Genomic DNA, 14,006 nt, shown 5'->3' on the forward strand with positions numbered 1-14,006 from the left:
AGATGAAATAATATGTTTAGCTGAAAATGCTCTTCGTGCAATTTCATACGAGGTAGGTAACTGAAGAGTTGGCGTAAAGTCACCTTTCACCTTCAACTTTCATGTGTGAGGAAATCATTCATTGCAAAACAATGCCTGATTGCTAATTTTCTCAGGTTGTCTTCATATCCCCCCCCCCCCCCCCCCCCCCCCCCCCCCCCCCCCGATTACAGAATTTACAGTGTCTACAACCCCTTACAAGGTTCCTAGCAGCAAATTGATTTTTTCCAATATCTCTATGTACTTATCTAGAATTTTAACTAATCCAATGTCACGTGTAATATTGTGATTAATAGTAAGAAATATGCATACACTCACTGCTTTTCATTTGCAAAAAAAAATACGTAAGCATTTGCTAGCGTTACCTTCCTTCCGAGGACTTACCAGGTTTTCTTTTCTAATCCTTTGTCGCGATCTGGTAACGGAATTAGGGATCACTCCTGCGTTCTTTGTCGTGCAACATTTAATATTATTTAGCGATATGGCATACTTTCGACGTTTTCCTAAGTTGTGGAAAGGGGTGGTATTTTAATTTTATTAATTTCATAAATGCTTAGACTACAACTCCTTTTACTTTATTTGTCGCCGCGCTTGCTTAGTTTGGAAGATTCTATGCGACCTTTTGCTCTCTGTAAAAGTTGAGTAACGGGAAGCTTCAGCAGTCAGCACTGCTTAAACCACATAACACTTAAAAAAACAACACAAGAGACACATAATCTATTAGCATTTTACTTTATTATGAGAATCTATGACCGTGCCCTACACTTAAGACAAAGTACAGTTCTCCAGGACAAACTCAAATACTGTTTATTTCCTTCTGCCTTGTCCCCGCTGCGGTCTAATGCAAATGTCAATTTAACTACAACATACGACAATCAAAAACGATTAGAAATTTTAAACGGCGTACATTCAAAGATTAAGTGTGATCTAATAATGATACTTCAAAAATTAGGAGAGTCCGTCAACCGTCGGCGCCGATCTTCTTAACGCAATGTACGAAGGATGACCTCTAAGCGTCGGTGACCACCACATGTTTCTTCTCGGATCGCTCTGAAAAGGCGCACGATACTGACGGTCCGTCCAGCCATTTGTGGTTGTTTGATTTCTTGAGTGCATAAACCATCCCGAAGTTAAATTGTCCTAAACGTTGGTAAACTTTAATTATCCTTTGAAGGTCTATACACAGAAAGGTAACACCAAAAAATGTGGAAGAATAACATTATTTACAGTTAATTGTAAGCATGCTTCAGGCTGATTGAAAACAGGTGGACAGATAGTGACATTTTGTTCATTTATTCTTGTAAAGGTGACATGGTTAATATGTACACTGAGTGAAGACAGAAGGAAATAAAACAGCGATCAAAAATACACATGGTTTATAAATGCAAGAGGTATTGGTCAGCTGAAAAATTTCAGGGGAATACTGCTTCACACCAAGACCGTAGCCACATTTAAAGCATTGAAGTGTCGTTGTGTCCACCGCAGCTCAGTTTAAATAACAGGTTATCCAAATATGCTTTTTATTTACTTCTCTTTGTTTTAATTCTTTCTCAATTTACATCATTTGTACTTCCAACTTTATTAATGCATCATACTATTTCCAGCATAGTAATCTTACATATATTCTCTAAACTCTCTATTTACATTGAAGAAGATAAAAAATTATACAATTTACAGTTATTCTTGTTAGAATTTGATATGAATAATAGTTTATGTTACAATGAACATTATTGACATGTGATATAAGTAGTAAACCGGATGTATAGAGTGTTAATATTGAGAGATTGTCGCTTGTCGAACATACATTACTTTGAAATCGAAATTTTTTACGTTTTTTTTTCTTAAATTTTTTATATTTACATTTACTGGAGACATAAATTAACGACGAAACAATTAGTAGTATTTTAATGTAACATGTAGTCAATTGTGGTGTCAATGGATACGGTCCATTATGCGAATCTAGGAATATGTGGAATCTGATAACCAACATGGACTATTGGGTTTAACTATAAAACAAGAGTGGCAGCTAATAGAGCTTATTTAGGTTTTATGTCGGTACTTCCTAACCACAAAATGAGTTTAGCATTTATAAGATTTCTTTTCACACTTCAATCACCATGTTTAAAACAACGGAAACACTGCATCAATTTTTGAGCCTACCATTTAGTGAGAAGTCACTCAGTAATTGAAAATTACTATCAAACAGTTACTACAATGTACAGATAAAACCAAGAAAATCAAGATTTAGTATTGAGAGGTACAACCTTATTATTTTGTGAGCTCATCAAAGATCTAGGTTCAACTACTCCAACAATCCTTACTCAAAATCCCGAAAAAACTGACTTAGTACATGAAACAACCAGGAATCCTCGAAGGTCTTCGGATACGTTTACTAAAAATTAGTTGCATTTTGGACATTTTTAATCGTCCCTCTTTCAAATATAGCAACTATTGGATATTCTTGGATAAAATAACGTACTACATATCTGTTAAAAAATTGTCGGAAAATGGGTCGATGGATGGATCGCCTCGAAAGCTGATGAGGAATTCTTCCGATAGCTTTGCCTGAAAGACGGGTCAAAGTAATGGCTAAAGATGGAAATTATTTCGATGATTAAACTTTATTTGGTCCTTAAGAAAAAAATATTCTTCTTTTGGAAAAAAATAACCGCACTTACAACTTTCCTTATCCCTTTTTTTGGATTTGAACGTGCAGCTTTTTCTTCCTGAATTTGAATTCCATAGGAGCGAATATTCTGGTGATTCTTTTTGGTGATAAATATATCGACAGGGAGCTTTCAGGGACAATTTTTGAGTGGAATTCTCTTTTTGGACTTGATCAAATAATATTCAGAGACGAACAATACTTCGGCATTCTTGACATGAGCGGATTTTCTGGATATTCTCCAATATTTTATATTTCTATCTTAGTTTATGAGAAGAGAAGACAGCGACAAGTCAGTCTTTTTCAGAAGCGGCATGAAAATACCACAATTCCCTCAAACGTACGAGGACCTGGTAACAAGCACATGGTCGAATAACGAAACCGACTCCGAAAAACACCTAATAAAGTCATATTTCCCTGCGGCAATAACCTAGGCATGTTAATTGATAGTGAAAGGCACAATACTTCGGGAGACGATCCAGGCATGACAATGGGCGACCTTAGCTCAATACTTAGGTATATCAACAACCACAAAGCCCCTAGCTACGGGGACACTACGGCTAAAAATTTTCGTTCCGACATTAAAGGCGACGCGTCCCCGGAGCTTACGCTCAAAGACGGTAAAACAAGACCAACGTTAGGGGTAGATATTGCTAAAACCAAAGTTTACATTTATTGACCACGTAAAAATGGTAAAATAGAAAACGGCGAGGGTGTCAAGTCGACTTTTCCACATAACCGGAGAAGGTTGGGGTGCCACGCAAAATACGCTAACAACAATATATCTTCGCGCGCTGCGATCAGCCATAAAAAGGTTGATTCTCGCTTGCACTGCACTCTCCAAATGTCGTTACACTAGTGTGCATTCCCACTATATGGGGCAGTAGAAAGCTGTGACGCTCGAATAAAGGCAATACTGGACTCCGTCCAGAGGACATTCCGCATCTTAAACACCACCGCCACGCGGAGCCCCCAGGTTCTAATTAATATTAATATATTAATATTAATATTAATATTAAAAGAACACAGGACACGAACAGGACACTAAGGCGGCCATGGTGCCGATGCCAAATACGAAAGGCTGTGTAATGAGGGTTGTGGAATTTTTTTAATACGAGTAAATAGGATAAACGATCTGTTTCTACCTTACTTAACAATCTTTGTTCATCAAAAGGGCCTCGGACTTTTCCTTGAATCGCCCAAATCATCGCCCTAGATTTTTGTACTTGTAGGGGTTTTTACTTTGTTTATTGGGACGGGGTATTAAGAGAACAATGCGCGCGTGTGAAATTTCGTATTATTTGGAGTTAAATGCAACTAAAATGATTTTGATGCTCTAAACTGTTTTCAAACGCCTTATTTGAAAATGTAGGTACTAGTGAAAAATCAACAGCAAAATAGCATTCTTATAGTTTTATATAAACATGATCTTTGTCTGCTTAAATTCACCTGATTTCAAGGTATGACACACTAATTTACCTAGATAGTAATCTAGGTCTCTGATGAGCAAAAGTGAAATTCAGTTTCACTTATGAAACAGCCCCTTTTAAATTTTTGGAGAAATCGTATGCATACACAAGCGTCTTCTCTTAAATTTGAAATACAATAGTGTAGGAATGTGAAAACGTCGAACCATTTTTAGTAATAAAGCATCCTGTCGTTATCCTTCATAAATTATGTAGCCTCGGGCAAAATACATATTCAGAAGCAACCCAACCAATCCAATCTACAAAATAACTACTGATGTAAGGACGATTCAAAATTTATTTAATAACAGTTTAAGTTCAAGGTTCACACTACGATACAAGCAAAGCTCTGGTGCAGTTGTTTTAGAATACAGAGTGGCCCAACGAGAAGTACACAGAGGGCTTTTAGGGTATTAAATTTAGAAATTTCGAAAAATCCTCGAACACGTCAATTTTGTATTCGAGGGGGACAACTTTTAGAATACAAATCACGAACCCAAGTCTTTACCCCTCTACGTAGGGAGCTTAACCCCTAAAATTTTAAATGGAATCCTATGGCAAATACTAATTTTTCGGAGAACTGACAGGCTCACTTAAGTTTAACAAACAAATTGAAGCACCAAAATAGAATTTTAATACAAGGTGACTTAGATCGCATTTGTTTTGGTTTAGAAAAAACCATTTCAAATGCGAATTATCTCCGAAACGAATCAATAGAAATTTAAAAAGCAAAGCAGATTAGTAATCACGATTAAATTGGCTTTCAAATAATGTGCCATTTGCCATAGGATTCCATTTAAAATTTTAAGGGTTAAGCTCCCTACGTAGAGGGGTGAAGACTTTGGTTCGTGATTTGTATTCCAAAAGTTGCCCCCTCGAATACAAAATTGACGTGTTCGAGGAGTTTTCTAAATTTCTAAATTTAAGACCTTAAAAACCCTCTGTGTACTTTTCGTTGGGCCACTCTGTATTTATGTTACTTAATAAACAAAAATTAGCGTGACCAAGAGAAGGAGGATAAAATGATGTTGCTCTGACTCTATTCCTACTCAAACGAACGTCACCATAACCACAGATAAAATCTGTGCCATAACTAAAGAACTGGAAGCTAAGTTTTGTATAATTCTAGTTAGTAGCTGTTTACTCAAAAAATGATCTAAGGTTTAACTAGCTGGAGAAAAGTAAATTTCGAAACTGACAAAGGTTTTTTGTCACCTGACGTCTTGTTTGGTCCCGCCTGCGGTTGCCAAACAACGCGCGGTCAAAGTGCCAAAAAAAACCGTTGCGGTTTCAAAGATCCACGCGGTTATCGTATTCCTCATATTCCAAGGCGAAACTGTGAAGAAACGGCGAATAAAAAATTACGTTTTTTTTCTTTCACATTATACGTTGAGCACAACCAATTTTAGTTAAAAGTTCTTACACACGAATCACAGTATAGTAATCTTGATTGAAAAGGGTGGCAATAAGTCTTTACGTACACATGAAAATTCTAAATTCGACTTGGATGTAAGTTGTCGCAATTTATAAACATTTGAATTATTTTAGATTGACATATAAGATTGCATGCATTAAGTATTTTAGACACAATGTGTTAAAAAGTAGGTGGCATGTAAATTTATTATTAGTGTGTAAACGATTGTCAAGGGATAGCTTTGTATGTAATTAGGGCACATCTTTTCAGGATTGTATGATAGTTAACATTGTCTTATCAACCCCTAGGGATCGCATAATTGAGAGGAAAACACTGCGAATGAACACACGTAACAGTGATTGATAGGGCCTCGCATTGTGTGCTGTCGCCTGTGATTGTCGCTCGATAAGCCGCTTCCGATCTTCCTCTGTATATCCACAAAATGAAATATACGTAAATCATGATAAACGAATGAACTCAAATCATCATCATGGTGATTCTTATTGGCGGCCGGAAAATAGGTTGTACTGGAACATCAAAAAACAATTAGGCGAAGGGCTGTTGTGGTCCTTTTGCATTATCATAACTATCCTTCTTTACTAATTAAGGCAACAGCCCCCGCTGGTGAGTGATTATGCACGACAGAGGTAAAATGAGTGTGGGAAAGCAGGAATGTGAACGTTATTATCGTCGTTCATACGTACGTACATTCAGCTAAATGTTATGTTCAGGGAAGGGCATTTCCTAACTGTGCTACTAGTCAACATTCTGCCGTTGGCCTGATGGTGTGAAGAGGTGAGTCTTACCATGCCGGAGCCCAGTTGCTGTAGTAGACCTGATCCTTGCGACCCGCCAAAGACGGCGGAAGGCCTACGTGATCTGATGCTCTGCATGCTACTACTAAGTAGATATGGCACGCTGCTGCTGGTGTTCGGCATCGAACCTCCCTGCAAAGAAGCGTGTAGAGCGCTGTGCGACAAAGTCTCATAGTGCACACTGTGTTGATAGTGAAATGCATGATGGTGATGGATCCTACTTGACTATATTAAACAGCAGAAGCTAACATAGGAAAAACAACGTCTAAAACAGTGTTCAGCGTCGTGTATTTTGGAGTACTACAAAAAAAATTGAACTCTCCGCCTATCGGATTACATCAAAACAGATACTCACTATCATGCTCCGTGCAAGCTGAATAGAGACAGAGCGCAATCAACAAACGGCATGTTCCAAGCGGTCGGACGGCACAAATGAGAATGAAAATACAATTAACAAGGTGGCATGAATGACATGTGATGTCGTGCAGGGGGCCGTGGGGCGGCCCGCAGGTGAGCCACGCCACGGGGTGCACATTTTTCGCGTCATTATAATAATAACAGATAAACTCACGCGACACACACCTCTGCACTTACATATGTAGACGGCACAGACAGGCTCGAGCCCCCTCGGGACACAGAGCTGTAGCCTATCGCGCCCTGTGCGAACAATCGCTATCTCAGCATCGAATTATAATGACATCTATTTTCAATTAATTACAATTGCAACTTTAGGGTACTCTCTTAATACAAACATTATAATATTTAAAGTTGAATGAAATATTACCGTTGGAGGAGAGAGGTTTACTGTTGAACCTCTCCGCTCCTGTGGTCCAATACTGGAATGGCGCCGAATAGGTAATCCACCGCCCGGAGTGCCGCCCGGCGACGAAGCGCAAGACGGAGCGATGCGAATTTTTGGTGTCATGAGCGTATTATCCGATAGTCTGCGGTTGGGGAACGCATTCACTACCCGCAGGAAGTTGCTGTCGGGCGACGAAGGTGAACCTCCGAACCACCACCCGCCCAACATACCACCTACAATCAAACCAAAACTAACACTCCTTACAAAAATTACTCGTCATTAACACACCCCCCAAATTTGATCTGGTTAACAACAAACTAGCCTTGTTTGTTGTCAAATAGATTTAAAAAATGATAACTGAGGGTATAATCTTTCTCCAAATCTACTGTCGGCGTAAAAATTATGTGGACTCAAGTTTGAAGTCTAATAAAAAATAACCGTTCGACGAATTTATAAATTTATTAACAATTAATTCTATGTTTTTTAGATTTAAAGAAATCACGGGCACATACGGCAAAAAGTGCCCTTATTTTCTGAGTTTCCCGCACCTATACAGCTTCCTAACTTTTATTACTGGCGTTATCCTTAGCAGGTGGTTTCCACATAACCTTTCAGTAGTTTTTGGAGATATTCTTCATAGACTATTCCGTGCTCAGTTTTCCTAAGCCTATCTAAAGATTCTTAAAATATCCTTCAGAATCTCTTCAAAAATTACTAAAAACTGCTCTGGACATGTTTAGAGTTTCTTTAAAAGTATCTTTAAGTAATCTTCGAGATTCCCTAATGATTCTTCCGTTACTATTGAATCTTTTAACTCTACGATGCTCACTCTCTGAATCTCTGTAAGAGTCAAAGCTCAAAGGCAAATCAACTTTAAAAAAAAGTTTGCCATTGAAATATAAAATATATAACACAATTGTTGGCTCTGGTTGTCAAATGATTCATATTCTTCGCAGTGACCCCTATACTTGATGTTGAATAAAATCTGCTCGTGCCCCAATTGTGTGGTAATTTTGTTCTATTTTTCTATCATAATGCTCTTTATAGAGCCTTCAAAACCTCTACAAAGATATTCCTCATACCATTTTTCTGATTCAATGGGAGATACTTTAATTGTACCGTGGAAAATCTCTAAATATCTCCGAAAATGTCACTCCTGGATGTGTAAATTCTGAAAGAACTTATCTCAAAGGTTCCTTACAATAAGAAGTCCCACTCGTGTCTATATATTTCAACCAACTCGACTGTGAGAGAGACGCAGCGATCGAAGCACAGTGGTAAAGAACCCTATTTAATTTTTATTGATGATTCTTTAAAAAATAAATGTCATTGCTTGTTGGCTAAAAGAGATGGGTGTAAGCAAAATCATTGCATCAGCAAAATCACTTGCTCCACTCGCTCGCAAGCTTGCTCGTGTCGCAAACGTAACTCTACTGAATAATAGGCGTCATAAGATGCTCGTAGTACTATCAAAGGATATGTGCTAGAATTTAAGATTGGAATTAACAAAGGAATTGAGCACTAGCATGTGAGTACCGTATTCGCGACTTAAATTTGCAGGAACATAAACAAATATCTGTGCTGCCACCTTAAGTACCATTTTAAAACAGCTTCGGAGGCTGCCACTAAGGATTTCCGGAGAACAGTCAGAGGTGCTTAAATTAAAAAATTTTGAGAACGTTTTAAAGCATTGATTGATTCTTAAAAGTTTCATCATATAGTGTAGGAGCATTTTCCATAAATATTAAATTAAAATCGCTCGTAGTTTAACGGTTTGAATCTTGTTGAGATGTCTAGGCCGTAGTTGATAGTTTGATGTTAATCATTTTGGCATTCCTCGTAAGACAAATTCGTCATTAAAGTTGAAAATAATTCATCCTATTTTTCAAAAATGGTCCCAAGAATTGATAAATTATTTGGTTGTAGAGAAAGAGTATTTTATATGTAACGCGTTTTATAAACTTCTCTAGGAATACGATACTAACACTCGCTGCTCTCGTTCCTCACATAAAATCATATCTAAATTGTCGTTTATAAAATTTGATGCATAATATACTATTTTATGATCTTTAAAAATCCATTCTATTCTTAGCTCTTTAGAACATTTAGACGTTCTTTGGTAATTCTTAAAGAATCAAGAAACCTTTTTCAAGGACCCGTTAAAGAATCTTTCGACACGTTCACTTAATGTTCTACGGAGAATCCTTAGAGATTCTTTACCTACTTATTTATCAGTATGGTTTACACACTGTTCAGAGCTTGATGATCTTTTCATATTCTTACAAACTCAATAAGGGTGTTCATTTTTTGGTCCCTGCTGAATATCGGCAAAAGATACTTTATAAAATTGTGATTGGTTCATAAGTGAGTTTCCGAATATTCTTCATAAATTATTTTATGCTTCTGCTGAGAGCAGAAAATGTGGTTTATGTGAGAAAAAGCACGAAATAAGTACAATAATTAAGGTGGGTACTTTAATTTCACAATATCGAGTATAGGCCCCTTTCAATAACTGTAATAACCCGAAATTTAAAAAAAAGCACAAAGTTTCAAATTTAGCACTTTGTAAAGCTAACAAAGGGCGCTTTTTGTCGTTCGAACCAATAATAACTTTGTGTTTGAGTTTGAAAATTGTTTATTCCACATAAATACCGTATTTGAGTTTTCAATCCGTCGAACGGTTATTTTATTAGTAGTTTGAAATTTAGCTTTAAACGTATGGTATAAAGCAGGCTTTACAAACCTGTCGAATTCTTTCTGGCCATATCCTCCGCGCTAGACGTTTTCCGCTGCTCTATTCGTAAATTTGGTATGTTGAACGGCGGAACGTGCATATTATCCGAACTATACTGGTGCCTTAAGGGCCGATGCCTTTCCGGGCTGGGTAACGATAAGTTATCCAATTTTAATTTGTTACGCTGATTCCTATCTATCTGATCTAACATTTCTTGAAGCACTTCTAATAAAGTCGTAAATTGATCTAAATTCAATGAGGGATTTACTGTTTGTGGCAGTAACGATGGCATTACCTTCGTCGCCATTAAATTTATCGAAAGCCCATATTTTTTATCGCTAAGCATGAGCCTGTAAATATCTAAAAAGAAGCACGCCGTTAGCAATGTTCAAAATTGAATTTGTGGCAATGGGGGCTGATTGTGTGGTGGTGTATACTTACTAACTACACGAAGAATAATTTGCGGGTCCGATAAGCGCACGTCGTAAAGTAACGGTAGCACCTCGTCGATAATTTGACTTTTGTCGAATCGATCTAGTGTCTTTTCCACGCAGGAGAGCACGTTCGATACAATTTTTAAATCGTTTTGATTTTTTTCGTATACCATTTTCGTTTTTGGAAGAACCATACGCCGCACCGACATTTCGTCCAGGTACTCGGAGACGTTTGTAACTGCGACTAGTGCTGCACTCTGAAAAATAAAGCAAGTGGTTAACTTTACTGCCTATTTTGGATTCTGATTTAAGGGGCATATACGATCCGTAAACAAAGAGAGCTCTAAGCCCAAAACATATCACTAATTACAGTAGCTCCGTGCATTTAAGGGTAAACTTGGAAAACATGCTGCAGAAGTGCAGAATACTCAAATACTTTCGGTCCTTTTTAGGGTTAATCAATGATTACAAATATTGGAAGGTTTGGCCACCTTTAATTATAAGTTACGGTGTTTGTTGGTTTCAACAGGATGCGAGAATAATTATGCTGGAAAATGAAAAATATGTTCAATAGGAGAAAGTGTTTTTAATTTTTTTGTGTCTGTTCAAATAATATCAGAAAAAAATAAAATCGAAATCTACAAATCTCGGTTTTGTGGCATATATTCGGTAAGTGATAGGAATTTTCTGGCTTTCTTTACAGCATGAGAATTACTCTTTAATTGCACAACTTTTGCCTAATTTGATTATTGTCGCATCTTGTATATGGTTTCGGAGATCCCCATTGTATACTCGTAGACATCTTATTTTGGCTACAGTGTATTCCCATCGTACCGTAAGATGTTCTTTTCGTAAACTACTTAAATGAATCTATAAATTGCGTCTTAAATATTCAGAGAGGGCACACTTTTCAAGCGATGTCTTACTTTCTCTGTTATGCATTTGAAATAATGCAGAACGGAGTTGCTGCTAAAATCCTCTGGGAACCCGAACTTATTGTTTTTTTTTAAATTCACTTTTAACGACCCGAAATAAGCTCCATTTCCATTTCTTACTTAGTAAAACGAGTTCGTTATATTTACATAGAATATTATACAAAACTATTCATGCAGCTAAATACTAGTATACTACTGAAATACTACACACTAATAGGAGGGATATATGGGATCAGTGTATTACCTGAACTTGTATTGTGCTGCTTTCGAACGCATTATACAGCATAGGCAAAACTTCAGTACGTATATCGTCACGTGGAGTTTTCTCGAGAATAACGTGTAAATTTTCTAACAAGGTAACCGTTGCTTGAATTGATTTCGGAGTCGAAAATACGCTCCTGAAACATTTTCCAATATAGAAATAATCTTTAAACGTTCCATTGCTCACCTAAAGGACGGAAGGATGATGGACTCGTATTCTTCTATTGTTGATTCCTGTATTAAATATAAAATTGGTTGCAAAACTGCGGCTAAAACTTCTTGCGTCCGCATCTCCTGCTGTAAACTAGGCCACACGTGTTGATACCATAGTTTCTGAAAGATGAAAAGCAGAGTACCGATGTGTAGAAACCGTAAACATTTAAAATTTGTCTGTTTAATGAAACGATATAAAATTGCGCAGGAAACGAGCCACATTTGGAAAAATCACTGAATTGAGAAATGCCTTTATACCCACAAACGTATTTGTAACGATTACAACTGTCGTCAAAGGACACTCCGCGATTTTGTCACAACGAGTTGATACTGTAAACGGATACAAAAAAACCATCAAAAGGTTTTAAAAGCCGGATTTTTCCCTTTATGCATTTAGGTTACAATATACTCCGCATAATCAAATACTTTTTCTGTTCCACAAAAACGTTTCCATATTTTGAAGTACAGCCTAGGGAAAAGTAAGTTGTAAAAATAAAAGTGAGTTGGGTGTCAATCCTGAAAGACCACCACTTATGGCAGTATACGAAAACTCCTGTGATGTTACTTTTGTGTCTGCGGGTATATGTCAAATTTACTGTATATTTACGACTTTTAACAAAAGTTGAAAATGTCTGATAATACTGAAATTGATGAAACCGGATTATAAAAGGTTTTGGATTATGAAATGTCGGAAAACTATTGAATGTGTAAGAAGGAATTGCTTTATGCGTTAAAGACATGGAAGTGGAAGTCCATCTACCCAATGATGGTGTGCCGTATGCGCGTGCATGATGAGGCCACTCTTCCTCAAAAGCAAGGAATGTTGTTTTCACTAGTGCGGTATATCAAGATATTCATCCAGAGGTGGTAACGCCCTTAAGTACCGAAAGTTACATTCAATCATTGACGAGATTTATTGCTATGAAGCGGAAGACTGCTTATAATTTAGGGCGACAGTGGAATCAATTGAAAAAGAATGGAAATTGCTATGAGAGATTTCAAGATACAGAAAGATTACAGTGGAAATTCTATCCACCAAGTGCTGCTTGGTAAGCAGAGTTGATGGAAACAAATTTTACAAGAGATGATAATATCTATTATTATATTGCATGTTGTATCAAAGAGTATGCCTCTTTGGTTGTATGTAACCTATAATGTAGGTACTATACAGTCAATACCCGACAAATTTCGCACACCTATGTCTAATGCAGGATATACAGAAACGTTAACATTACTAATATTCCCGCAAGATCAAAGGAAGATATAACGGAGAGTTGTGGTTTCGAAAGACGGTTTCAATTTATTGATTATTGAGGATATGACTAGGAAGTGAGTTAGTGACATTAAACTAAGTGCAACTCTACAAACGTATGTCGGAAAGTTTTTCAAGGTGAAGAAAAATAGCATCGTATACGGACAAGCAAGGATTGAATTTTTGACACACGAAAATTGTCGTTTATGGTGTTTGTTCAGGTGAAAAAGTTAAGCCAAAACTAAAAATCGGAGAAAATGATTGAAAGAAAAACCTGGTTACAAAAGGATGAAAATGCGTAATCCTTGATGACGCTTTCGATAACTGGTGAACAAATTCAGTAACCAATCCCTTGTTAGAATCCGGGTTTTGGCATGGATATTTGTAAATGTATAGTGAGTTGGGTTGGTAGAGCCGCCTTGGCTGAAACCCCGCCCACTCAAAATAATAATAATAATAAATAATAATAATAATAATAAGCTTATTTAATGTTTCGTAGAACAGCCTACATACATTAGTCAATACAAAAGCAAATTAAAAATATAACAAATGTAAGAGCAAACAAAAATTATAACACAATACTTAATTGTCACTCTGTACTGAAAAATGCTTTAGTTAGATCTATGAAAATTGCACAAGCGTGTTCACCTTTTTCAAAGCAATTAAGCGTAAGTGTTACAAATTTAGCGATAGCGACAGATGTAGACCTCCCACTACGAAACCCAAATTGATTATGACTGAAGAGATCTTCAAAATAATAAGCAATTCTTTTATTAATCAGCTTTTCAAAAACCGTCGAGAAAACTGGTAAGACAGAGATGGGCCGGTAATTGGTAACATTATCTACGTCGAGCGAGTTTCAGTTGATCGGGAAAAATGCCATTTAAAAACGACTCATTAATTAATTTGGTGAGAGGTTTTAGAACATAAACACTAACGTTTGTTTTTATAAGGGTCGTGGTCACGCCGTATATAT

The 14,006-nt window shown here is 36.9% G+C and overlaps 1 protein-coding gene across 3 annotated transcripts in view; it reads right to left on the reverse strand.

The window, feature by feature from the left end:
• Positions 1–754: 754 nt before the first annotated feature.
• Positions 755–14,006, reverse strand: part of LOC116174385 (SCY1-like protein 2) — a 117,637-nt gene continuing 104,385 nt past the window's right edge. The window contains exons 9-16 of one of the 3 annotated variants that reach the window (XM_031492302.1): positions 11,753–11,898; positions 11,549–11,702; positions 10,377–10,626; positions 9,945–10,295; positions 7,184–7,434; positions 6,755–6,772; positions 6,391–6,531; positions 755–1,179 (exon numbers count right to left, since the gene is read on the reverse strand). In XM_031492302.1, coding sequence (XP_031348162.1) covers positions 988–1,179; positions 6,391–6,531; positions 6,755–6,772; positions 7,184–7,434; positions 9,945–10,295; positions 10,377–10,626; positions 11,549–11,702; positions 11,753–11,898 — 1,503 coding nt within the window. In that variant the 3' untranslated portion in view covers positions 755–987. Of the gene's footprint in view, positions 1,180–5,108; positions 6,112–6,390; positions 6,532–6,754; positions 6,773–6,981; positions 7,057–7,183; positions 7,435–9,944; positions 10,296–10,376; positions 10,627–11,548; positions 11,703–11,752; positions 11,899–14,006 lie in introns of those variants that run through there. The other 2 variants (XM_031492301.1, XM_031492303.1) reach the window with 2 other exon arrangements.

The sequence above is a fragment of the Photinus pyralis genome, unplaced genomic scaffold (genome assembly GCF_008802855.1).
Source record: "Photinus pyralis isolate 1611_PpyrPB1 unplaced genomic scaffold, Ppyr1.3 Ppyr1.4_LG6, whole genome shotgun sequence".
Taxonomy (NCBI): Eukaryota; Metazoa; Arthropoda; class Insecta; order Coleoptera; family Lampyridae; genus Photinus; species Photinus pyralis.